The following is a 27,553-nucleotide window of genomic DNA, read 5'->3' on the forward strand; positions in this document are numbered from 1 at the left end:
TCCTTACCAACAGCCCCGCCCACACCCACGGCCCCATCAATACCTGCAGTCCTTACCCAGAGCCCCAATGGCACCTGCAGCCCCGCCCACGGCCCTGCCCACAGCACCACCCACACCCACAGCCCCATCCACGGCCCCACCTGCAGCCCCATCCATAGCCCGGCCCACAGCCCCTCCTGCAGCCCTGCCCATGGCCCCGCCCACACCTGGCACCGGTAGTAGCAGATGCTGCCCTGAGACATGCCCCCATATGTTCCTATGTGACTTTTTATCTGCTACTAACAAGTCGGACCTCAGGATGCGTGCTGCCCACCCCCTGCCCATTCTTAATCCACCTGCAACAGGACCAGCCTCCTGGTCCAGGTATCTCAGCACATCCGAGGCTTTCCACTGTGCCTTTCACAGCCACCTACTACTTACACCTTCAACAGACATGTAAGGAGAGCCTACTGAGTGCCAAGGGCTGTTTTCAGTGCTGGGGATATGGCTGTGGAAAAAAACACACAGTTCCTGGCCCTGTGGGGCCTGACAGCAACATGTGACATTGTGGGATGGAGTACTGAGGGCTATGACAAACAATGAGGCGGGGTAACCGGGGAGTACAGCGTAGTCAGTGGCTGAGGAGTGAGGAGAGAAGAAAGCTGAGTGAAAAGGGAGGAGGATGCCATGTGAAAGATTGGGGAAAACAGCCTGCAGGCAGAGGGAGCAGCAAGTGCAAAGGCCCTGGGGCACAAGTGAGCTTGGTGGGTCAGGGAAGCAGCAAAGAGACCACCATGGCTTAACCAAGGGAGAAAAGTTTCCCCACTAGGGGTCTTCATCTTCTGAGCCCCCACTTTAATTCGGAGACATTGGTTGCAGAGGGCAAACCTGGAACAAGCCTGACCCCCAGACTTTCCCCGGGTCCCCTAGAGGGTAAGGACAAGCTACATGGCTAAGCTGAGCCTTGCCCAGCTCTGAGACTAAGCCAGTAGGATGAGGGTGGCGAGGGGAAAGTGTGCCTTGGCAGGCCGAGGCCACCCACCCCCCCATCACTCCAAGAATCACCTCCACTCAGGAGAGCATGGAGAAGAGCCCCAGTGGGCAGAAACAAAAGAAATAACACACAGAAGGGGATCAGGGAGTCAGAGAACCAGCAGAACGGGGCTCTGATGAAGTGGAGCAGACAAAAGAGAAGCTTTCAGGGAGATTAAAGGATAGAATGAGAGGGCTGACAAAAGGTCTTCTAGGTTTTAAGATGCAGTAAATGCTTTGAAGGCACATGGGTCACTGTTGAGACTCAAATCCATGGCCGAAAAGACAAAGGAAGCACAGTGTTTCACACCTTAGAGCAAGACGACCAAGAGAAATCACAGGGAAAAGCTAGAAGACCCCAGGAATGGACCCAGGGGACCCACCAGGCAAATAATAAGAATTTGAAAAGTCAGAGAGACAATAATTAAACAAACAAAAGAACAATTTCCCTAAAGAAAAGCCTGCATCTGTAGGCGGACAGGTTCTGGGGGTTCAAGGGGGGTGGGGTGGGGAACAGACCTGGGCATACTCTGGTGGAATTTCTAAACTCCAAGGGCAACAGCTTCCAGCCCAAAAGAACAAGTGGTTCTCACGTAGGAGGGGGGAAAAAAGGCGTCTCACCTGCCACCCTGGGGCCTGGCGGGCCGTGGGAAAATATCTACAGACATCAGAGAGGGAAGGATTCTAACCCAAGAGTCCGCTGACCAGCCAAGCTGCCACTCACTCCCTGGTCAAAGAAAGTATTTGTGCCTATGCAGAGGGAGAGGGTGCATCGCCCATCCCTAAAAAGAACTCTGGCCAAATGTTAAAGAATGAGAATCCAGATCTCAAGACAGAGGGGGATGCAAAGAAGACAGGTGGGATTTTCAGTGGAGCCCGCGGCCCGTGTACCATGCAACTGCATAGGGGCAGATGGTTTGGGGATGGGGAATATAAGGTGACAATTAGAGCATTTGGGATCTTGGAAGTCACAGCGTTCACAGCCTGAAACCGAGTGCTGAGCCATCTCAGAGAATCTAAGGGCCAGGAATTGAAGTTTGGGGCAGGGGAGGGGTCATAAAACAGAGCAGAGGGAACACGTGAAGGCATTTCAAAGCGCTCACTCTGGGTGGGGAAAAGGAACTGGAAGCATTCTTCGGTCTCATCTCACTGCGGAGAAGGACGGCAGGCAGAAATGAACTACAAGGGCGCACGGAATAGGAATGACCTGGCTTCCCATATCCATAGAACAGGAAGATGCATTTGATGGCACACATGGGAGGGAAGGATAAGGGAATAATTCCCAGGATGGAAAAGGCACAGCAGAACTTCTAAACAGACAAAGGAAGAAACAAAGAGCCACATGACCAACTGGGCATAAATAAGGAAAAAGAAAACAGAAATAGCAACAACAAAAAAACTTTCTTAATGAAACAAAATCAAGTTTTTCATTGTTAGATTGAATACCAATGGACTGAATGCTCCGCTTGTGAGACAGGCTCTCCGTTTTTGACATTGAAAAAAATAACAACAAAAATAATAAAACTGCAACATAGTGTTTACTAGAAACCACTTAAAACTAACTAACTCTAAAAGAAAAACTCATAAAGCAAAAGGGAATGGCAAAGTGATACCAGGCAAATGCAAACAAAAAAGGAGGAAGGGGTGGAATGATTAATCTTGAAAAAGACAGAATTTTATTTTTTAGAATTTATTGATTATTTTAGAGAGAGTGTGTCCATGAGAGTAGAGGGAAGATCAGAGGGGGAGGAGAGAGAGAATCTCGAGCAGACTCTCCACTGAGCATGGAGCCAGACATGGGGCTTGATCTCCTGATGCTGAGGATTATGACCTGAGCCGAAATAAAGAGGTGGACACTTAGCAGACTGAGCCACCCAGGTGCCCCTTAACAAAGTAGAATTTAAGATGAAAAGCGTGAAGCAGGATAAAGTGCCACGTTACAACAAGAACAGATGATTTATAAAGGACACTGACACGTATTAAAGCAGCAACGAAACAATATAAAGCAGAAATTATTAAAGTCCGTGGCATACTTGATTAAAAATACAGCCATACCAGAAGGTTGGACTAGACCTCCTTCCTAGCCAGGCAGCCCTTGATAACGTCAATGTGAAGACAAAGTGAACTGAATCCAAAAACCAACTCACCTAATTGAATAGTTTTGACACAGAGCTTATGTCCCCTGACTTGACACAACAGGCATTATTTCATGTGTGCACAGAACACTGACGAAATAATAATCGTACACTTACTTGATCGCGAGAAGGGGATGCTTTTTGAAAGCCACATTCTTGGATCACAATCCACAAAATGAGAAAGAATTAAAGGGCGAGCTGCCCCCCCACCCCCAATCACGAATGCCTGAAACTCCCAAATAACCTTCAAAATGGAATTGAAAACAGAAGTAACACAGTATCTGGAACTGGAAAGTACCGGTGACGTGAGAAACGAAGCCTCGAAGGCCCAATAAAAGCCACCGAGAAAATTTACCACCAGAGGCACGTCCACCAAAAATATGAAGTCTCAGGGCCCTTTTACTAATCAGGGGGCTTCTGCAAAGGGCGCTGGACATTTTTTTTTTTTTAATACGGTCTTGATTTTTGTTTTGTTTTGTTTTTCTAAATGTTGCAAAAGCCAGGTTAGTTTTTACATCTTCCTTCTTGAAGGGCTTCTCCGTACACTCCTCCCCAGTTACGGAAGTCGCAGTGGGACATACCCTTTTCCTGATCGGAGAGGCTGCTGGTGAAGACAGGAGGGTCAGGCTCCCGGGGCCGTGAGGGGCCGGGGCTGGAGCTCCAGGACAACAGGCTGCCCCTGGCGCTGCCGTGACTGCTCTCCAGCCGAAGGAGCCAGTGATCGGAGAAGGAGGAGCTCGTGGAGCCTGCGGAGAAGCCACAGGGAAGGCTGGACCCACCCCCACCAGGTGGCTCGGGGTCCTCCGAGGAGCCTCTCCGCAGCCAGACCCCCACCCCCGAGCCCCGGGGCTGCAGAACCAGAGCAGAATTACACAACAGAAGTGATGACCAGAGGAGGACCCTGCAAACTGCTTGACCACGTGACCATGCTGACAATCTAGGGAAAGGCATTTGGGCCCAGAAAGGTCAGCGTGGTGACGGGCATGGAAGGGCTTCCCCTGACATCATTTGCCACCAACTCCAGTTTTTTAATAGGCCAGGTTTTCCATTCGTTCTGTGTTCTATAAAAGGAAGGCAGATTTCCCATTGGGGTTGATTCAGACCCCTTGGGGCATTGTGGTTTAATTTGGCCACCTCCCAACAATTATAGGATAGAATTGCAGAGCGCAATAAATCACATAGGGAGGTCAAAGTTGACCTCCAGACTTCCAAGTTTGAGGCTGCTTAATGAACATGTTACTGGGTATGGTTTAATAGCTATCTTTCCGGGATCCCTGGGTGGCGCAGCGGTTTGGCGCCTGCCTTTGGCCCAGGGAGCGATCCTGGAGACCCGGGATCGAATCCCACGTCAGGCTCCCGGTGCGTGGAGCCTGCTTCTCCCTCTGCCTGTGTCTCTGCCTCTCTCTCTCTGTGTAACTATCATGAATAAATAAATAAAATCTAAAAAAAAAAAAAAAAAAATAGCTATCTTTCCTACTGAGGCCCAGTGTCCCTAACAACCACCTCGCCCTACCTTTTTTTTTTTTAATTAAAGATTTTATTGATTTATTCATGAAAGAGGCAGAGACATAGGCAGAGGGATAAGCAGGCTCCCTGTGGAGAGCCCGATGCGGGACTCAATCCCAGGACCCCAACGTCATGACCTGAGCCAAAGGCAGACACTTAACCAGTGAGCAACCCAGGCGTCCCCCCAAGCCTTTCTAATAGGATGAAAGCAGGTGTATGTGCAAAGCTAATTAAAGTTTGACATGAGGGGCATCTGGGGAGCTCAGTTGGTTAAGTGTCCGACTAACTCTTGGTTTTGGCTTAGGTTCTGATCTCAGGGTCATGAGATAGAGCCCCATCAGGCTCAGAGCCCCAACATGGGGCTCGATCTCAGCAAGGGGGTCTGCTTGAGATTCTCTCTCCCTCTGCCCTTCCGTTTTGTGCTCTCTTTTTCTCTCTTAAAATAAATTTTAAAATCTTAAAAAAAAAAATAGATTACAGTCTGGCTGGATAGGAGTGAGACTGGAAACCTGAAATCCTGAAACAGCTACAAAAGCAGCTGGATCACCGGCTACAAAACATTATTCCTTATTCCTTTCCCCTGTGTCCATTGTGCATCCCTACAAATGCTGCAGTCAGAGTCCCCCCACTTCTGGATCTGTACCTACCTCCCCTGGTCCTTGTCGTTCGTTCAACTGAGCACCTTCCCAGCTCCCCACTCCTTCCTGAGTGACAGCACCTACCTCTTACGGAGCTGCTGGCTGACCAGATAGGGATGCTGTTCCGTTTCTGATAAAATAGGATGTAAGCGCCTCGGGTGTTGACCTCATCCTCTGGGAGCGGTTCAACCGTGCTGTCGTCGTAACTGTACCACTGGCCATCCAGAGAGTTCCGGCAGTAGGCTGCAAAGGTCCAAATCCCAAGTGCCAATTACTGGAGCCCTCCCTGCCACCACCACCCCCCTCCAAGAAATAAACCCAGAAAGGCATTTCGCACAAGCAGAGCTGAAAAAAAATGGATGTTGTTTGTTAACAGAATGAGAAAAATCAGTCCATGTCTGAGCAGAAATGAATTTTGTGGGAATCAGATCAATCAGTTACCCTCCCAGATGGAGTGTGCTGTGACTTCAAACCGGAATCCTTAGGTTTTAACCCTGGGGTTCTGGCAAAATTGCCAGTAACGGGGAAGCCCTGAATTATTTAGCCAGACAGTAATGTCAAGGTTTACATGGTTCCTTGAGAAGGTTCGAAATGCGCATCTCTGATTCAGTATGCAATTAAAAAACAATAACAACAACAACATATTTGAGATTATGAGATTAAAAAACAACTATGTATTTGAGATTATGGTATGTGTCTTTCCTGCCTCAGAACTGAAGGAAAACATTTAGCAAAGGTCCATAAATAAGATTCTTGCCACCTTCCAAATAATACGACAAAACACTCCTTCCCCTCTGCATCTCGGCCCATGGTGCCATCCAGAACCCACTAATCCGGAGTCAGCCCATTTTTCTGTAATGAGTCACGTAGCAAATATCTTAGGGTTTACAGGTCCCATTCAGCCACAGATGGTCTCTGCCATATATTCTTCTTCTTCTTCTTTATCATCTTTTAAAATGTGAAAACCATGTTTTAACTCTTGAGCTGTATAAAAAAACCAGCGCTGGACTGAATTTGGCCCGAGGGCCACAGTTCGCTGAGCGCAAAGGGCCTTCCACCCCCATACCCAGTCCAAAGGCCAGTCTTACTGATTCTACTTCCAAAACGCATCTGGAACACCCCAACTGTTACCTCCTGAGTCCCAGCCAACACCATCCCTCATTTATTTGAGCCCCAGAAATGCCTCCTAACTGGAATTCCAACTTCCACGCTGGCTCCCTTCTCTGCCTCTTTTCCACAGAGGAGAGCTACATTTGTAGACTAGATTATGTCCTTAACCCCTAGCCTAAAGCTTTTTAACGGCTTCCCATTACCCTATGGAAAAAAAAACTGCAAACCCTTGTCCATGGCCTACACGTAGTGCCCACTTCTCCAGCCTCATCTGTGTTATTTACCCCGGGTTGCTATACTTCAGCCGTGACAGGCTTTCATCATTTCTTAAACACATCAAACCCTGTCCCAGGGTCTTTGCACATACTAGTAGCTCTTCCCATAATGGTCTTCCTCCCATTATTCACATAGCTAGTTTCCTTTGGTTCTGGCATATGGGCGCCACCCTCAGAGAGGCCTTATCCCTATCACAGATACCATCAATCGTATACCCTTCATGATGCCAGGCAGTGAAAGGGCTGAAGCAACAAGCACCTCTGTGTCTGAAATCAGACTGAAGCGCCACGAGGGCAGGACTCATATGTGTCTTGCTCCTCCCAGGAGCTCCAGCACCCAACACAGGGTCTGGCACAGGAGGGGCACAGGCCGCCCAGCACGCCCAGTGGCCTGGTGGGGGGAGAGCCCGGCCTTCCGGGAGCACCTTCTCCTGGGCGGGGGGGGGGGGGGGTGCGTCCCGAAGCTCAGGCCACGGTCCCGACCCATGACCACAGCAGCACGAGCCGCGAGGTGAGGCTCACCTGTGTAATGCCCACCTTGCAGACTGCCATGGTGGTTGCAGACGGCGTACAGGTCATACAGGGAGTCCAGCGGGTAGCCAGCGGGCAGGCAGGCCGGCTGCTTCCAGGACGGCCAGGGGCCCGTGGCAGCCGGGGGGCCGGCACCTCTCTGGGCCACGTGTGGAGCCATGTCGAGGCCAGAGAGCGGGAACCTCACCAGTGTGGACAGTTTGTTCCTCTTCTCGCCCACTTGACAGAACCTCTTGAGGTGGATGATGAGGATGTCGGGCAGCGTCCACAAGCTCAGCTTCACCATGCCCCGCTGGAGGGCCTCACAGTGCGGGCACTTCCATGCGTCGTCCTGCGCCAGCTGGAGAGGAAGCCAGTGACTCTGAGGCCCCCGCCCCCCATGCCACGTGGCCAGGCCCCCCCCATCCCTAGCCCAGACCCTCGGGCAACACCTGCTCCTCCTTGGTGTAGAACTGAAAGCACTCGTCCAAGGTACAGCTGTGTTGTTGGTGTGCCTGCTGCTGCCGCCACACACTGTCCGCATCCTGGACCCGCTCCTCCTGGAGGTTCCCGAACAGCCTGCAGGGTGCAGACATTCAGGGCATCAGGGCCTCCCACGGCCAAGGGCGCTCTCACCTGTCTCGATGTGCAGCATGCAGGCAGCCACCAGGGGAGGTGAAGTGGCCCCGCCGGCACCTCGCACACACGCTGAGCCCTGCTCACTTTGACCAGGATGCCTGCTCTCGCCTGCCAGCTCCTGGGGTGTGGGAGGGTAGGGGCCGGTGCTCAGCCGATTTGTCTAGGCTTCCTCAGCTAGCGCAGGGCCCAGTATCTTGCAGAAAATTAATAAACACTTGCGGGAATGAACAGTGTCCTTTTCCAAAGTATATACTCGGTTATAGGAACAGCCAAGTTGAGTGATCAGGACAGCCTGGGTGCAAGTCTGGCTCGGCCATGCACGTGCTGCAGGACACCGAGCAACTGCTCAACCTCCCTGTGCACCTAAAAACGTCTAAAAACTGTGGATTGTGGTAGTACTGACCTCACAGGGCGTGGTGAAGGGGAGACAAAGTGCATCTAGGTGAAGCGCTTGCTCAGGGCAGTGACCAGCATGGGCTGAGTGGGTAAGCATCTATTACTACTATTTTTTTAAGATTTTATTTATTTTCATGAGAGACACACAGAGAGAGAGGCAGACACAGGCAGAGGGATAAGCAGGCTCCCTGCGGGGAGCCTGATGTGGGACTCGATCCCAGGACCCCGGGATCACGCCCTGAGCTGAAGGCAGACGCTCAACCTCTGAGCCCCACAGGTGTCCCTATTTACTACTATTTTTAATATTATCTATTACTATTTCTACTATTACTACTATTACTGCCACTGCTCCTCACACCACCCAGCATGACTGTCATCACTGTCATTACTGTTGTTTACATGCAGACACCTGTCACCAGGGTCTCCCAGAGGCATGGACCACACGGCCTCCTGCCTTCCAGTGTATCGGGGGAAACAGGGCATGGGAGGATTTATTTGAACAGGCAGGCTCTGCCTCTCCTCCCCTGGAGCCCAGTGCTGTTGTACTCACCGCTCCTTGGCACAGCTCTCCCACTCCACAGCCAGCTTGATGTGAGGGGGGCCTCCTGGCCTCCTGAGGTGCATGGCCCTGGGGAAAGAACACAGCCCATAAGAAAGTTTGAGGCTTCCTTCCCCTTCCTCCCTGCCTCCAACCCCAGGACTGATGTCCCAAACAGAACTGCCCGAAGATCTGAGTGTAAACTGAGGCCAGGCAGATAGAAATGTGACCAGAAGTGCCATGGCCTCAGAGAGGGCTTCCTTTAGCGTGGTCCACTCCCTGTGCAACCAGACTCTTTTTTCAAGGCTTCTCAAACTACTTATGGTCAAAGACCATTTTGTTGATGTTTCTAAACCATTACGGGCCCCCAGGTGGCTCAGTGAGTGGTTGAGCATCTGCTTTCGGCTCAGGGCATGATCCCGGGGTCCTGGGATAGAGTCCCCCATTGGGCTCCCTGTGGGGAGCCTGCTACTCCCTCTGCCTGTGTCTCTTCCTCTCTTTGTGTCTCTCATGGACAAATACACAAAATCTTTCAAAGAATAAATAAACCATTACAGACAGATCCTTTTGTGAAATACAATATAAATGTAATGGAAGGACAAAATAGTTCAATTTTTTAAAAAAATTATGCAAAATTATTATGCATTCATCCTATTTCAATTGCTCTGTCCTATTGCCTTGACATACCTAAGGGCTTCCTCTCAACTTCTGTCACGGGCCGGTGACAATCAGGGTACAGGCTGGCATCACAGTCTGTGGAACTCATTTGGAAGCCAGAGTGCCGCGAGGGGGGCCCCTCTCAGAGGCCCCCCAGCCCCTGTGCTCACTTGTCCCATCAGACCCAAGAAGGACAGGCCAACAGTCCTCCAGCCTCCCTAACTCTACTCTGTAAAGCAGCTGCCAGGCGAGGAGGGTGAAGATGGCACAGAAAGCATCGAATCTTCGATCTTCCACCCCTCCTGATGGTTCCTGGACTTTACAAAGGGAGGAGTCCTTCCCAACTACGATCCTTTTTCCTTTCCTTTTTTTTAAAAAAGATTTCATCTATTTTTCATGATACCTACACAGAGAGAGGCAGAGACACAGGCAGAGGGAGAAGCAGGCTCCCTGCGGGGAGCCCTATGTGGAACTTGATCCCAGGACCCCGGGATCATGCCCTGAGCTGAAGGCAGAGGCTGAGCCACCCAGGCACCCCCCCTACTGTGATCCTGACATCCATTCGGATTCAGACACCAGTTCCAGTGTGGGCTTTCTATCCACACCACAGAGCAATGACCTCCATTCCAGCGTTATCTACCTGAAGACAGCATCAGATCCACACACAGGTGGAGGGCTTGGCCCTACAAAAGCCCCCTCCCCACTTCAGACACCAAAGGTCCAGGTTGTGATCTGGGCTACAGACTGGAAGCTCTGGGGACCCTCTCCTTGGGTTTGATTAATCTGTAGGAGTGGCCCAGAGAACTCAGAGAAACATTTCACTTGCTTGCTCACCAGCTTATTATAAAAGGATGTAACTGGGGAATGGCCAGATGGAAGAGGTGCAGAAGGCAGAGCTTGCAGAGCTCTCCCAGCACCACTATGTGCTCACCCACCTGGACGCTCCCAAAACAAGCCCTTCCGGGGGTCTACTTGATTAATCATTGCCCACTGGAAGTGCAATCCATCTCCAACCCTCTCCCTCCTTTGATGTCTGTGGGTGGGAAGGACAGCTCCCACCTTTAATCACATGGTTGGTTCCCCTGGCAACTCACCCCTCCCTGTCCTGAGGTTCTTTCCAAAAGTGACCTCATTAGGGGCACCTGGGTGGCTCAGTGATTGAGCATCTGCCTTCGGCTCAGGGTATGGCATGATCCTGGGATCCACAATTGAGTCCCTTATTGGGCTCCATGCAGGGAGCCCGCTTCTCCCTCTGCCTATGTCTCTGCCTCTCTCTCTGTGTCTCTCATGAATAAATCTATAAAATCTTTAAAAAAAAAAAAAACCTCATTAATACAGACTCAAGTGTGGTTGAAAGGGCTTGTTGCAAAGAATAAAACACCTTTATCACTTATCACTAAAGGCATTCCAAGGGCCTTAGGAGCTCTGTGGCCACAAGACCAAATATATATTTCTTATTATAAATGAGAGTATTGCACCTATGTTATGGATTCACTCAGCTTTGGTGGACTGAGCCAGAAAACCAGAGACGTTTATTGGTAACTCTGCATCTTGTAGAAAATGACCCAGAGCCCTAGATAAGTTACAGAGAAAAACCACCTCTTGGGTATCATGACGCTCACGAGCATCGCCTGGCAGGGCCGTGCAAGGTGGAAGGCTGCAGGTGTGGCCAGGCCGGTGTTCCCCCTCCATCACACAGACATGGGATTCTACAGTTTGAGCCAAAGGCTCAGTGGGAGAATTCTCCTCCACCCCAGACGGGACATGCAGGTTGAATTCAGCAGCCTGAGCTAACTGAACGAATTTGGGTTTCTCAGTCAGACGGAAATGGGTTCTGATTCAGGCTGGGCCCTTAGCTACATGGGTATGAGCAAGTTAGGGGCACCTGGGGGCTCAGTGGGTGAAGCGTGTGCTGCTATTGGCTCAGATCCTGATCCCGGGGTCCTGGGATCGAGCCCCGCATCAGGCTCCCTGCTCAGCGGAAGTCTGCTTCTCCCTCTCCCTCTGCCCTCTCCCACCCCTGCTTGTATATGCTCTCTCTCTCTCTCTTTCTCAAATAAATAAATAAATAAAATCTTTTTAAAATTTTCAAAAAATTTTAAAAAACTATGAGCAAGTCATCACCGGGAACCTCAGCGTCCCCACATCTCTGAGTGGCCATCACAGCACCTCTCTAGACACAAGGGTTGAAAGCACAGAAATGTGTCCAAGGACCTAACACAGGTGACTGACACCGCAAGGCAAGCAACCAGGGGTAGCTAGGGTTATAATCCATTCACTGACGCTGAACCTCTGAGGACTCCAGGCAAGTACAGTTGCGCTTATTCTCTTACCAAAGCTGGAAAGTCCCCCTTACCTGTCAACTGCCCAGTGGCAGAGTGGATGACTGTCGTGTGGGGATAAGTAGCTGCAGGCCAGGGAAAGCCCCACAACCCGGATGGAGAACAGAGATCCCGGGTTCTGCAGAGACAGAAAACAAAGTTGGTGGGTCATCATCACATTGACTTCTGTTGGGTCGAGGACAAATAAGTTGCTCAAAGAGCATGATCCTTTATGTTTATAGTCTATTTTGAGTACTGCCTTAAAAATTAGTATTCTGAAGACATGAAAATATTTATTTATTTAGTTTTGTGGGCGGTTTTGGGTTGGTTTTTTTTTTTTTTTTTTTAAGATGCACACTGTAGGGGCACCTGAGTGGTGGCTCAGTCAGTTAAGCATCCAACTCTTGACTTCGGCTCATGTCATGATCTCAGGGTCGTGGGATCGAGCCCTGCATTAGGCTCATTGCTGTATTCGGAGCCTGCTTAAAATTCTCTCTCTCCCTTCCTCTTCCCCTCCTCCCTCTAAAAAAAAAGAAGACATACGGTGTACCTTTTACCATAGCAATCTAGCACTCTTTAACACACTAAATTTTCCCAGACAATGAACAGTGTTTTTTAAATAGTGTACATTTAATTGGAGCAGATGCTGGCTCGGTCAATGGAAGAAAATCGCTCAGTTATGTTAATTAATGATGAATAGATCATTTAATACCTTAGCTCAAGATGATTATCATCATCACCAAGTTGCCAAAATGAGGCAATCAAAGCAAGCTAGAGTCTTTTTTACATACCAAATGCTTAAGAAGTATTCATACACTACAAAATAAGCCACAGAAAGAAATACTACCTATGTTTTCATTCTAAGATGCATGTTATTTATTTTCATATTCTAATATTTCTGAAGTTGAAGGCTGTCATAAGCAGTGTTATTCACAATAGTCAAAAAGTGGTGTGTCGGGATGCCCGGGTGGCTCAGCGGTCAAGTGTCTGCCTTCAGCTCAAGGCATGACCCTGGGGACCTGAGATCAAGTCCCACATCGGGCTCCCTACATGGAGCCTGCTTCTCCCCTGCCTGTGTCTCTGCCTCTCTCTCTGTGTCTCTCATGAATAAATAAAATCTTAAAAAAAAAATCAGTGGTGTCTTCAAGTAAAGCAAATACAGTTTAAAGATGTATTTACTTATTTGAGAGAGAGCATGCATGGTGGGGAGAGCCAGAAGGAGAGGGGGATAGAGAATCTCAAGCAGACTCCACATTGAGTGCAGAGTCCAATGCAGGACTCGATCCCACAACCCTAAGGTCACAGACCTGAGCCAAAACCAAGAGTCGAATGCTTCACCCACTCTGCCACCCACACAACCTGAAAATATAATTCTTCAAGTGGTCACAGGTGACTTTAGCTTTAATAAGAAAAACAGTGAAATATCCTTCCAAATCCTGACGATGGCAAAAAGTAGATGCATCTCTACTTGTAAAGCACTGATGAGCTATAGGTTGAGGTCAGACACAGGGAAAGAAGGGGGACAGGCATTGCAGTTCCAGGAAAGAACAACGGTGCATGGACATGACACAACATGCATGCAGACAGCTGTGATCTGCTCCCCTGGCTGCAGCAGCTCATGTGTGCATGGGGCAAGGGGACGCTGCTAAGGTGAAGCAAAAGCCAGCTGTAGGGAGCCTTACGCATGAAGTCCAGGGAGCTTGCCCGATTGGACCATGGCCACACTCTAGTTCACCTACAGTTTCAACAAGGACAAAATTGATCGCAGGCAAGCAAGCTGCCTCCAGAGGCTTTGATCCAGGGGTAGCCAGGGGAGGGTTGTACTTCCTAAGGAGACTATTTCTTAAATCTGGGGGCAGCAAAGCGGAGGGTGGGGTGCGGTTCTTTTTCCTAATAGTCCTTGGCTGTTTGGATGGCAACATAATCAACACGATTTAGGCAGTGGTCCGGCGTGGAGGTAGCTTACCCCACCTGCACACAGAGCAAGTTTGCAAAGTGATCACATATAAATGTCTTGGCAGTGACAGATCCCTATCTTTTCATGATTCGAATGAATTTACTCTGCCCAGCAAATTGGCCATTTTTGGAAGATGTTCTGCTATCTTCTGTTCTTAGCTAGGGAAACTCATTCTAGAACCTGCACTGATTTTAATCTTTTCTGCTCAAGGTTGAGAATTCTGAATGTATTCAAAGTATGACCATATGGAGTCAGGGTTTTAATATGGTACTAAAGCGTTGTGGGTTTACCCGGATGGGCCATCCTTAGGAACCCCACAACCATTTTTTTTTTTATTTTTTAAAGATTTTTTTTTAATTTATTCATTCATGAGAGACACACAGAGAGAGAGACACAGGCAGGGGGAGAAGCAGGCTCCCTATAGGGAGCCGGATGTGGGACTCGATCCCGGGACCCAAGGGTCACACCCTGAGCTGAAGGCAGACACTCAACCACTGAGCCACCCAGGTGCCCCAATCTCAGTTTTTAAAAAAACAGATAAAATTATTGTAATACCTAGATTTTCACATTTGGACATAAACCACAGAAAATCATACCTCGAGTATATTTTCCACATGAGTTATACCTCAAGCCCCCTGAAATTCTGAATCCAAACATGTAAGTTACAATTTATGAGACCCCTGCTCTCCAGGAAAAACCCTAAGTAACTATACAAAACAGAAAAGAACAGCATAAATCCTATTCCAGTGGTGTTTTTAGAGATTTAACAAGAAAAAGACTCTGTCTGTGAAAGGTATTTTGTAATGGTGCAAAGAATAAAACAGCAGAGGCCACAGAATGGTTACTTCCTCACATATGATCAAAGCTGGGTTTTGTTTTTTTTTTTTTAAAGGTTTTATTTATTTGGGGCACCTGGGTCTCGTTAACAGCAAATGCTGGTCTATCTTGAGCTCTTCCTAGATCCCTACCCTCATCTCCATCCCCGCCACACACACACACACACACACACACACACGCTCTGACCTGGATGGGGACCTCACTCTTCATGACACAGCGGACATTACTGAGAATGCGCTGCTGGAGCTGGACCCAGGTGATGGCTCTGTCTTCCCTGAGCAGGAAAGGTGGCCCGAACCTGAAACATTCAAGGCTTCTGGTTATGTCAGCAGTGGAACAACCAATGCTACTCAACAGCCACGAGCATTGGCTGTGCTCAGGAGCACCTCTCCATTGAGTACGAGCTAAGCGCCAAGCACGGCACCAAACCACTCCTCGAAGCACCTCGTTGCAAATGGACACGCGGTGGTATAAACAAAGGCCCAGAAATGCAAAGCCAAAGAGAGACGTGGTGGTGCAAACAGATGGCTGCAAAGCTCAGCCAGCTGGGAGACTCTTCCCCACAACAGAGGAAGAGAACACGGCAGCCAGAGGAAATGGAGGCAGGGATGTACCCAGAGGGAAGCCAATCCAGCTGATGCACTGATGCTTTTGTTCATCAAGAGCGTTCTTGGGAGAGTGTTTCCCACGTCCCAAGCTATGAACACACCATGGTGAGCCAGAGGTGGCTCTGGCCACAGTTCCGGCTCAGCCGTGGGTACCACCAGACAAATCACCACCACCCACGCAAGGCTGCAGGAAGACCCGAAGGGATAAGAATGTGACGCTGTCAAACAAACTCTGCAGAAACCCAGCTCAAACCTGAGCTAGTGCATCTGGAAGGGCAAAGGCACTGTGCTGCCCACAGTCGGCTTATTCACATTTTTCTCTACTGTCTGGCATTCAGATTGCTTCCAATCTTTTAAATTTTAACTTATGGTGCCTGCTTATGGTGGGAGCTACATATATGTGCTTACACACACAACTCTGTGTGCGCATGACCAATTATTTCTGTGGAATAAATTTCCAGAAGCGGAAATGCGCGAGACCAAAGCGATGTGTAAGCCGGCTGCCCTCCCGAGAAGCCACACCAGTGTACAGTGGCATGTGTGCCCCATTCCCTTGACACCTGCCCAGAGTGAGTATTATCAAGTTGTAAAAGTCTTTTACTGACCTGAAAGGTGAAGAGCCTCTTTTTTCTTTTTTAAATTTTTATTTATTTATGATAGTTACAGAGAGAGAGAGAGGGGCAGAGACACAGGCAGAGGGAGAAGCAGGCTCCATGCAGGGAGCCCGACGTGGGATTCGATCCCGGGTCTCCAGGATCGCGCCCTGGGCCAAAGGCAGGCGCCAAACCGCTGCGCCACCCAGGGATCCCCGGTGAAGAGCCTCTTGCTGTTACAATTAGAATCATGACTAACAAAGCTGAGTATTTTAACTGATGCTTGTATTTCTTTTGTGAATTAAGGTAAATCTCCCGGCCTCATTTTACTAAGAGTTATCTCTCTCACTAATTTCCGAGCTGAGTTTTATACCATGGCTTATGCACCCTTCACCTGTCACATGATGTATTTTTTCTCATTTGTCATGTAATGTGAATATTTCTCATTTGTGCTTAAAATTTTGAATACATCTAAAATATCAGTCTTTTCCTTTATAACCTCCTGTACCTTAGGCATTAAAAGACTCCTCCTGCCCAAAAACATAAATATCTCCCTACATTATCTTCAAGTTATCTTATGGTTTCCTTTTAATCATTCTAGAATTTAAACGTGAATCTACGGCAGAAGTAAAAAATTGATCATAAAAAATAAAAAGAAATCAATTTGCCCTACCCTTATATACTAAATAATTTATTCACTCTTTAATAATACAAAATGTGCCATTTTTTATCATATAACACTCAAATATACTTCAGCCTATCCTGTTACACTGATTCAAATGGAAAAAAATTTTTTTCCACAGATATTACAATTTTTTTGGCTTCAAAAACTATTGTTATTTATATAGCCTATATCATAATTTTTAATAATTGAGACTTTATTCTAGTTTAATAAAGCAACCCCTCTTCCTTCCTCCTTTCTCCTTTCCCCAATATTTTCTATCCTTATGAGTTTATTATTCCAGATGAATTTTACAAACATTTTATCAATCAGTATAGACACTTTTGGTTGGAGTTATAGCTTTCAAGTGTTTAATTTGAACTGGTTACAAAAATGATCTGGTTTTGCCTATTCGTTATGTAACCACACCCAGACCCTTCCACAACTTCTGATCACTTCCCAGTTCTTGGCCCCCTGGACAGGCCACGATATAATCTGCAGACAGTGGTCATTTTATCTCTTCTTTTCTTATGGCCAGTTTTTCCCCTTGTCTTCCTCCCCTGACCAGGCCTTACAACACAATATAAAACGACAGTGGTGAAAGTCGTAATAATTGTTCCTGAAATCAACAGGAAAGTCTCTGAGGTTTAATTGCTAAGGGGCGACATTTGCCATCTGTTTAAGGCAGTTATTGATGAACCTTTTGGTCAGAAAGTACCCTAAATCCTAGTTGATTAACCTTGAGAATGCATGCTTGCTTTTATCAAATTAGAATTATTCTAGATAGAACTCCAAGCCTGAGTACATGTCCACACATCATGTAAAAGGAAGATGAAGTTATACATACCTGCTGGCCTGTTGCCCTGACCCCACCAAGTTACAGATGAGGATTAGCACCTTATTCTTGCTGGGGACAGACAGGGGTACTCGCTGCCCTTCACGGGCTGCCAAGCGTGGGGACACCGACAAACCACATGGATGAGCTAAAGAAAGAGAATTATGTTCATATTCTTAAAGAATTTGCTGGGGGCACAGCCTGGTCTCTCTAGCCCCTCTTCTCCTTGAGCATCTATTAACCACCATTGGGAGACACTAAAGCACTCTAAGGAAAGAGATATCAAGATCCGTGGCACTTGTGCCATCGGGTATGTGGTAAAGGAAGATCACATATGTGGTAGTGAATTTGCCATTGTGTTTAGCCAGTAATGTTAAAACGTAGGCAGGGATTTTAATTAACACTTCCAAAGTCAATCTGAAAAAGACACCAAAATGATTTTGGTTGCTTTTATGCCTGAATCAGAGAGCCACGAGTTGGCTCCGGTTTCCTCAGCCAACAAAAGAAACACAGAGGGAAGGTAAGAACCTCTACCCTTGAGGAGGAGGAAGAATTAAACTATCCTCAATTTCTGATCATCCTGAAAAATCAGACTTCTGAAGCACAGGTGTGTCTCCTTTGATTGAACCTGAAATGAGGGTCTTTTCATTGAATTAAATAATCAGGGCCAGTCTTATTGACTCAGAGCAACCACAGATCCCTGGCTCCCACCACCTGCCACTGAGGTTGGCTGAGGATAGGGGCCAGGGCACAGGATTCACCTGAGCTCTATGGCAACACTGGCAGACCAATCCTCCAAATACCAGCCTTCTTGACCAGCTGATTGGGCCAGAATATATACTGAACTGCAATCAAAGACCATCAGATACTGACTTCTTGGTCAGTCCAAAGTTCAGGGAGTGGGACGGTTAACAACAGTCATTTAATAACCTCTTTGGCCATCTACTGCTTCAATCTGTAAACATTTGGTCTCGAGCACAGACTTTGAACTACAAGAGTCCTAAAGACAAAGATCACCCCAGGACCTATTCTGAATCATGATTCTCATTCTCAACTGTGGTCTCCAGAGCAGCAGCAGCATCGCCTGAGAACTTGTTAGACATGGTAATTCTCGGGTCCCACCCCAGACCAGAAACTGAACCAGAAACTCAGTGTGGAGGACCCAGAACTTAGCCTTAACAAGCTTTCCACATGAGTCTGATATTCACCATGGTTTTGAGAACCCCTGACTAATTTTTAATGATCAACCATCTATACAGCAAACATCAGGGAAAAATAGCCTGACAGGTCCAAGTACTAAAATTAAATACATCTTATGCCTTAGCATGCAAGGAGTACCCGCTCAAACGTATGACTCATAATATCCATAAAATTATGCAACGCACTACTCTACCTGAGAGTGTCTCCTGACCAGGGGGTGGAGGAGCATGGAAGGCGTACACATTATCTCCCTCTGAGATGGTATTCAGGTCCTCTTCATCAAAGAACGACCGCTGGAATCCATTGGGACACAGTTCAACCAAGATCACCTGGAATGAGGAGGATCATTTTCCCTCTGGATTTCTCCAAGGAGACTTAAGAAATCTAAAAGTGACTGATGGTCTCTTTTACCCTTTTCCTCCCTTCTAAGTAAGAAATGCTGTTTATCATTCATGATAAAAGTGAGAAATGCTGCTTATTATTCATGATAAAACAGAGGAAGTATAACAATTACATTGACCACAGACATCTCAATGGAAACAATAGGATCTCAAACTGCTAAAGAGAAGGGATGGGGGAAGACAATTGGGGGGGGGGACCTCAAGTTTATGCCCAGCTAAACTATCATGTGATCCCTAGGAATAAAATAAAGCTCTCTTCAGATTAAAACTGTTGACCATTAACGGATCGCTACTGAAAGAACTAAATAGCCTTTGCCAACTTTTCTTACATCATGGCATCCAGGGAACATATATTTATGGAACACACTCAGCCAAGCAGCAGCGATTGCTCACATAACAGAGCAGAGGGGTGACCGCCTTGAGGGTCCTGTCACCTCAAGGGCTGAGCAAACCAACATGTCAACAAACCTAAGCCATTCAAGGCACACTGGCTGGGAAATTCTCTGGTAAGACATAAATTTCAGGGTTAAAACGAACAAACTGAATCCAAAACAAAAAACAAAAAACAAAAAACAAAAAACAAAAAACAAAAAACCTAGAGTTGTAAGATGAAATGACAAGCCGAAGAAAATGGTAAACATTGGTAAATGTAAATAATGCACTGACTCTATAAATCCATAATAATAATAACTAGTATAAGTACTACAACCAGGGAGGAGGGATTAAAACACTGGACAATCATATCCATCCACAACAATAACCAAAAAGGTTGGAGGGAGATTAAAACACACCACGATCCTTGCATTGTTTGGGAAAATTAACACACGACCTTGCTAATTCTACATGTTGGCATTTTAAGGATAACCACCAAATAAGCATAGAAATAGAATATATATACGTCCCAAGCCTGAAGAGATGGAACAAAAATTGCTTGACAGAAAAGCAGCAGCAAAGGAGAGGAAAAGGAAACAAAGAAAAAGCAGGGCAAACAGAAAGTATAAAATAAGAGGATATAAATAAATCCAAATATATTCATGAGTGTAAGTAATGTAAGTGGAATAACCCTGCCAGTTAAAATATCAAAACAGATTTTTAAACTCCAACCCAAAGGCCAAATGACTCCTACCTCCCTGAACAAACAAACACATCACACTTCTTAAATTCCTGACAATTCCTTTACTCATAATTATTCAAACTCTATGTCACATCTGCCTTTTGGTATTTTTTTTTTTTTACTGCTAATTCTTTTCCCAAGACTCACCCACTGTCCCATTCTCTCTCTCTTTCTCTCTCTCAATATACCCCCAAAGAACACTTTGAGTTCACTAAGTAAGATATACACTTTTTCCCCCTGACTTGAGATCCTCCTAAATTTGGGGATAAAATCAGAGGCACTGATTGGGGGGGGGGGGGGCAGGAAGGAGCCCACAGAGTGAGTGACCGTGGCGGTTACCTGGATGGATGCATGTGTAAAAATTCAACAAGCTATAACCTCAAGGTGTGTACCTCTTACTGGGTGCATGTCTTTCCTTAACAGAAAGGCTACAAAAAAATTTTTTTTAATTTGAAAAAAAATATGACATGAGGTCATTGGGGAGGTGTAAAATTTGCATTTCCTAGTTAAAGACACAGGGGACCAATTGGTTACTTTGCCCAAGGTCACAAAATAGAAAAGTCCTATTCTAAACCCCTCCCATGACACCACCTGGCTGTCGACCACCGTCACCCCCACACTGCCTGTGCACGGGGTCCCCTGTTACGAGTTCTGCCTCCAAAGTCATTGCAGATCCAGCCTCTTTACCAAGACTCCGGCACTGAGGTGTTATGCATCCTCAGTAGCTCCTCATGTTTTATTTACAGCCCCTGCATCCTGGTTTATAATCTCAGGAGTGAAACTATACAGCAGCGGTCCAGGCTTTGGAATCAAACCATCTGCATCAAACCCTGTGTCAGCGCTGCCTCGCTGTGTGGCCCTGGGTCACTTAACCCCTCCGTGCCTCCTCTTTGCTCATGGATCAAACAAGGATAACCGTACCAACTCCACAAGGTGGTCACCAGGGCTGCATTGGCTGTGAATACAAGGGTCGCAATACAAAGCGCCCAGCACTTGAGAAGCACTACTGGGCATTGCTGTCATTGGAATTACTAAGATTGTGATCATCAGCACTGTCTTTGCCCTTTTCTGGTAACTCTGTGCAAATGCAGGGAGAGCTCAAAGCTCAGTCATCAAGGCACCAGGGGCGGCCGATTGAATGGAAACTCATGAGTCCCAGGGAGTCACCTCAGGGAACCAGAAATTAGTCTAAATGGCCCCAGACTGCTAGCCTGGGCCCCGTGCGATTGCATCACACCTCATCTGCAGGGACGTCGCCTTCCTCTGAAACCATCTTCCTCAGGGCTGCCACTGTGCTGAGGATTGGCACGGCCAGGCCAACCCGCAGGAACCGCTGGCTCTTGGAGGGGAAGACCAAGGTGACGCTCAAGAATCTGGAAAACAGGAAGGTGTCCATATCCTTAAAGGGCGGACATGAACTGCCAACCCCATTACCATTGGGTCACGTCCAACACTTAGGCAGGTTCTCTGATTTCTGGTAGGGTCACTGACTTTAGGTACACTGTCACCAGGTGGAAATGGAGAGCCAACTCTCCCAGAGTCTCTGCTCCCTATAACTTTCTAGCTAGTTATAAACAAAAGGTACTTGATTAAAAATCACAGTACAGACCTGCAATCTCAAGTTTCTGTTTGTTAAATAGGTCACATTAGGCAAAAACAAACTGCAATTTGAGATGTAAAACAGTCAAGCCTCTTCCACTACAGTTTGACACTACTGAAGCCCCCTGCCCCTTATTGAAATTCCCCTTGGTAATAGGATACTTGCCCTTCTGCACAGCACTCCCCTCCTCCCTGCCCCTCCTGCTGCCCGCCGGACACTTTTCCCTTGGACATTCTCTGGAATCTCTAGTCATACTGCCTATTGTGCCCACACACACACTGGGGCCCACTCCTCCGGCTCCTTCCTGCAACAACTGCCGGATTCTCAAAGCCTGTGGGCAGAGCTGGGACTTGAACTCCACAGCAGACTAGCCCTAAAGTCAGCGATCCCAAACACTGTGCTATGCTGCGTCCGTCAGGAGGCATCCCCTGGTCATGTCGCTGAAGGAAGGACCAGCCCGTGTGCAGCCCGTGCCAAACAGAGGAAGAGCAGCTCAGGAAGCCAGAGCAGAAATGAGGATTCAGTTGCTGGGAATGACTTTGGGAAGCTTTATCTCCACAGGTGCATCCTAGGGACAGGGCACTGTCAACGGGTGGAGGGCAAGAGAGATGGTATTTTCAGAGGTGGAGGAAGAAATGCCACTGTCTCAGCACCAGCAAAGGACCCCCCAGACTTCAGTGACATGGACATTGGCCAGGTGTCTTAAGGGCCATAAAGCCGATGGGACTCCTGGGTGGCTCAGTGGTTGAGCAGCTGCCTTCAGCTCAGGGTATGATCCCGGGATCCTGGGATTGAGTCCCACATCGAGCTCCCTGCATGGAGCGTGCTTCTTCCTCTGCCTGTGTCTCTGCCTCTCTCTCTGTGTCTCTCATGAATAAATAAATGACAACTTAAAAAAAAAAAAAGGGCCATAAAGCTGAGCCTGCCACACCTCTTACCTCGACCCTACCCTGCTCTATCCTGCTTTCCTCTTCTCCTTTGACACCCCCTCCCCTTTTTCCCTTGGTCCTTAAAGAAACGGTTTCCCTGCTGCTTCAGAGAGAGCCAAAAGGATCTGGAAACAAAGTAGGGGAAAAGCAGGTGGTGACAGATTTTTTTCAGATTGGCCCCTAGTCTGCTGAGAGGTGCCGAGAAGCCGAGAAGCCAGTACTAGCTTCTGAGTCGGCCAGAGACGTAAGCCCGGAGATCGTGCTGACAGAGGCACCGTGGATACTTCCTTCCTCAGCCAAAGAAGGGACGTGGTGACCTTTCCCTTTGTCAGATTCAATCAGTAGACATCGCCAGCTTTCCAAGGCTTGTTTGTACAGAAATGCTGGCCGAGACGCACAACTGACAGCACTGCAGGTGCGAGGCCAGAGGGACCCCAGGAAGGACTAATGGGCAGGTGTCAACTTCACCACGCAGGACACTCACGTACCTCGTCTGGCGCAAGGGGATTGGTAGGGACACGCAGAGGAAGGGGTCAAAGGTGTTGCTCTGCTTCAGGCAGTGGGGACAGGTCAAGGAAGATCTGCGAGGACAAAAAAAAAGAATTTCAAGCTGAATTGCACTCAAACAGTTAGGCAGATCCTCAAAGAGCTAAACATAGAATTGCCATGTGAGGAATGCTTGGGGGGCTCAGTGGTTGAGTGCCTGCCTTAGGCTCAGGTCGTGATCCCGGGGTCCTGGGATTGAGTCCTGCATCAGGCTACCCGTGGGGAGCCTGCTTCTCCCTCTGCCTGTGTCTCTGCCTCTCTCTCTGTGTGTCTCTGCCTCTCTCTGTGTGTCTCTCATGAATAAATAAAATCTTAAAAAAAGAAAAAAAAGAATTGCCATGGGATCCAGCAATTCCCCTCCCAGACACATACCCAAAAGGAGATGAAGACAGGTATTGACACAAGTATGTGCACACTGATGTTCATAGCAGTACTTTTCCCAAGACCAAGGGCGGGCACAACCCAAACATTCATCAGTGGATAGATAGCTAAATCCAGAATACATAGAACCACAGACATGGAAAGCAGATTGGGGGTGCCAGGTGCAGGGGAGGGTCTCAGGGTCTCCTTTGGGTGATGAAATAGGAACTAGACAGAGGCGGTGGCTGCCCAACATGGTCATGTACCTGCCGCCAAACTGTACACTTTAAAATGGTTAGTTTTACATTATGTGACTTCTACCTCAATTTTTTTTTAACAAAGATTTTATTTATTTGAAAAAGAAAGAGAGAAGGAGAGAGAAGGAGAGCATGCACAAGCAAGGGACACTGCAGACACAGGCAGAGGGGGAAGCAGGCTCTCTGCTGAGCAGAGAGCCTGATGCGGGACTTGATCTCAGGACCCTAGAATCACACCCTGAGCCGAAGGCAGATGCTCAACTGCTGAGCCACCAAAGTGCCCTCACCCCAATTTTTTTAAAAGAAGGCTTAATCACACATGTCAGTGCACTGAGCACGGGAAGGGAAGCTAACACACCTGGAGATGGAAACAGAAAGCCAATGTGCAAGTCGGAAGGCATCTTAGGACCAAGTGTTCCCTTGGTTCTCAGCCTCACTCTGCTCCAGAATCACAAGGGAAGCTTTTCTAAGCACACAGACGTCTCAGCCCTCCTCCCATAGATTCTGTTTCCAAGGGGAGAGGGAGACAGGGAGAGGCCCAGCTGTCAGGATGTCCATCCAGGACGCAGAACCACTGATGGAGTCCACCCTGCTCGTTGTACCAGCTCAAGAAAAGCAGCTAATAGCAAAATAGCTCATGTGGACACAGCGTTGACTATGAAGTGGGCGTTGTTCTGACCATCGTGCCTGTATTAACCCTCCTACTACTGGTAACCACCAGTATCATCCCCCTTTTACAGATGAGGCAACTGAAGCACAGAGAGGTTAAGCAACTTTCCCAAGGATGCACAGCTCGGAAGTGGCAAAGGGAGGATCAGGTTCCAGAGTCTATCGCCGATCCCGCAATCTTTAGTACATGCAAATGAGGCATCAATGGTTTCTGAATAGACCACACACTTTAAACTTTCAAACTTAACACTCCCTTACTTAAGAGCATGTTGTCTCTAAAAGTAGTTTTTCTATTCCACATGGGCACCCCCATTTTATTTCCTTACTTGGATGCCGTACTATATTCTTCCAGGACAAAAGGGATTTCCCAATATCATGGATGCATCCTGAAATCCACACTGCCTTCCTCCTTGAGGTCAGGGCCCACCACCCAGCTGACAGCCCTGCTCCTGCACCAGTCAGCCCGGAACAACAGAGCGGGTGTCACAACCAGGTTTTGAGTCTCTGCGGGGAGTCCAGCTGGAGTGGTTCCCAGTTTCCCACTGAGCAGACTCAATGGGGGAAAACCAGAGACAAACAAGAAACCCTGAGGCCTTCAGGATGCTGTCCAAAGCGATCCTAAATGGGCTACCAGAGCAGGTCGGCTCTCCGGGGTATGAGTTAACAGCCTGCCATCCATGGCTTCAGAAAACAGACCGGAGTATTTAGTCCAATAATTTGCTGCCCCCTTGGGAAAAGCATGGTGATGTTTTGGTAAAAACCGTGTATCAGGGGCACCTGGGTGCCTCAGTGGTTGAGTGTCTGCCTTCGGCTCAGGGCCTGACCCCGGGGTCCTGAGACCAAGTTCCACCACAGGCTCCCTGCAGGGAGCCTGCTTCTCCCTCTGCCTGTGTCTCTGCCTCTCTCTCTGTGCCTCTTGTGAATAAATAAATAAAATCTTTAAAAAAAAAATGAAAAAGAATTTTTTTTCTTTGATTTATCTGCATTTAGAGCCTACTAAAGCTAAGCGAGGCTGCATTCTTCTTGCAGGCTTGCACCATATTAAACAGAGATAAAGTCTGTCTTTATAATGAGCCACGAATCTCTGTAAGGAGCAAGAGATGTGTAATTGGTAAAAAAAAAAAAAAAAAAAAAAAAAAAACCACACATGGAATGGTCTAATTTTACGTGTAAAGAATGAAGGGAACATATGGTCTTCGTAATAAACAAACTACAGAAAGGGTGCTAAATGAGCAATGTTTTTCAAAGATGAGCAACGAGGACAACATGAGTGGGACCAGCAAGTGAGGGAGAGAGAAGACTCTGGATGCTACCAGGCTTCAGCCATCCCCCACGTCCTTCTGTCCTATAGTCCCCCAAGCTCTCATGGGGGAACTGCCCCTGGACCTTCTTTACCCCTGCCCATCTCCCTTCAGCAGTCCAGAGTGGTCAAATTGCTTCTGATACAGAAACCAACCTTGGGTACCCGAGTGGCTCAGTGGTTTAGCGCCTGCCTTCGGTTCAAGTCATGATCTGGGGTCCTGGGATCGAGTCCCACATCGGGCTCCCCGCAGGGAGCCTGCTTCTCCCTCTGCCTGTGTCTCTGCCTCTTTCTGTGTCTCTCATGAAGAAATAAATAAAATCTTTAAAAAAAAAAAAAAAAAAACAACCTTGCCAGCCGCCCCTGAGACTCAGAGCTGCTCTTTGCTTCTCGCCAGATAGAAATGCCCAGAAACCAGCCCCTGGGTCTTGGCGATGCATGTTTCAGCACTCCGACCTCTCCCTGAGGCAGCTGCACACACATCCTACCCCTCAGACCCGCCCAGCACCACCTGCTACCCGGAATGGGGATGTCTATGCCGGCAGGGGTGCTTCTGACAACACACAGGTCAGATGTCACCCCTGCAGGACCTGCTCTGAGAAAGCCTAACAGGGATTGCCGCCTAATGGGAACCAGATCAGACTTTCTGTGAATAAAAGCCACGAGTGACAAAGAAATGCAAACACACACATGCATGCACTCCCTCTCGTAGCCAAAACTCCAACATAGCAACAATCCTTGGTTAGTAAACTCACAGATGTTTTAGGTTGTAATAATAACCATATGGAATAACCAATTATCTCTCCCCTAATCCACCACCTCAGGCACTCAGATCCTATTCCTCCTTCTCCCCTCCAGCCAAAGTCAAAAACCCAACACCTTAAAAAGGAGGGGAGGAGGGAGATACTCGGTGAAAAAGGATCTCTGAATTAATTCATAATAAATCCTCCAGCTTGCAATTTCATAAAGAAGGGCTGATACCGGGGATGCCTGTGTGGCTCAGGGTGTGATCCCAGGGTCCTGGGATCAAGTCCCACAGGGAGCCTGCTTCTCCCTCTGCCTCTCTCATGAATAAATTAAAAATCTTAAAAAAAAAAAATAAGAAGAAGAAGGGCTGATACCATGGCGACTTTGCCATCATGGCAAGGCCTCCCCAGTGGAGAGGGAGGCTGAAGAGTCCGCAGAGCCACAGGCACTCAGCGGCACCGGCTCGGAGCTGGCCCCATGGGCTACCCCCGGAAAATCACTTCCCACAGCTCAAAAGCCCTCACCTGGACAGTCATGTCTATTTTTTCTTTACCGCAGACTACGTGGCACAAAGCAGGTATTTTTAGCGGTCACTGGTTCTTTTAAGCTTGAACACCTTGCTTGTTACTCATCATCCCACAGTAATCTACCCAAAGGATACTTGCAGTCCCTAATATCTGATGGGGGTAAATGTCACTTCCTCAGGAGTCCTCCTCCCCTGACTCGCCCCACACCGGTCAGAGACTGTGTGATGCTGTGATATAGTAAGAAATAGATATATTTGGTCTTTGCCCTAATTCCTGGCGCTGAGCTCCGAAAACCCTTGGAATTACCTAAGGAAGGAGCGCCAGGAAGCAAAAGGTCCATCTTTTGTTATCCATAAGAAGCCCCAGGCACATCACCGGAGAGTTATGTTAAGCAGGTGATTTTTGGAACAGCCCCCAGATAACCAAGGATGGGGGGGCTGGTTGCCAGGGGAGCCAACCCGGGGTTAAGAGGGTTGGAACTTTCAGGGGAGGAAAGGGTACCAGAGGTGAAGGGTCAATGAATCAATCAATCAGGGGTAGGCAAGGAGAGCTACAGGAAGCCCTAGCAGGAGGGGTCTGGGGAGCTTCCAGGCGGGAACAGGGGGAGTGGCTGGGAAGGCGGGGCGCCCCGAGAGGGGGCCGGGAACGCAGTGGGGGCGGGGCGCCCCAAGACGAG

General features: G+C 48.0%; 1 protein-coding gene across 2 annotated transcripts in view; it reads right to left on the bottom strand.

Annotated features, from left to right (window-relative positions):
- Positions 1–27,553, bottom strand: part of USP43 (ubiquitin specific peptidase 43) — a 50,413-nt gene that overhangs the window by 4,758 nt on the left and 18,102 nt on the right. The window contains exons 4-14 of one of the 2 annotated variants that reach the window (XM_055307072.1): positions 22,960–23,052; positions 21,180–21,315; positions 18,621–18,756; positions 17,240–17,375; positions 14,717–14,828; positions 11,772–11,875; positions 8,771–8,848; positions 7,638–7,764; positions 7,213–7,546; positions 5,375–5,533; positions 3,728–3,892 (exon numbers count right to left, since the gene is read on the bottom strand). In XM_055307072.1, coding sequence (XP_055163047.1) covers positions 3,728–3,892; positions 5,375–5,533; positions 7,213–7,546; positions 7,638–7,764; positions 8,771–8,848; positions 11,772–11,875; positions 14,717–14,828; positions 17,240–17,375; positions 18,621–18,756; positions 21,180–21,315; positions 22,960–23,052 — 1,580 coding nt within the window. Of the gene's footprint in view, positions 1–3,727; positions 3,893–5,374; positions 5,534–7,197; positions 7,547–7,637; positions 7,765–8,770; positions 8,849–11,771; positions 11,876–14,716; positions 14,829–17,239; positions 17,376–18,620; positions 18,757–21,179; positions 21,316–22,959; positions 23,053–27,553 lie in introns of both variants that reach the window. The other variant, XM_055307071.1, reaches the window with a different exon arrangement.

Source organism: Nyctereutes procyonoides, unplaced genomic scaffold (genome assembly GCF_905146905.1).
Source record: "Nyctereutes procyonoides isolate TBG_1078 unplaced genomic scaffold, NYPRO_anot_genome, whole genome shotgun sequence".
Taxonomy (NCBI): Eukaryota; Metazoa; Chordata; class Mammalia; order Carnivora; family Canidae; genus Nyctereutes; species Nyctereutes procyonoides.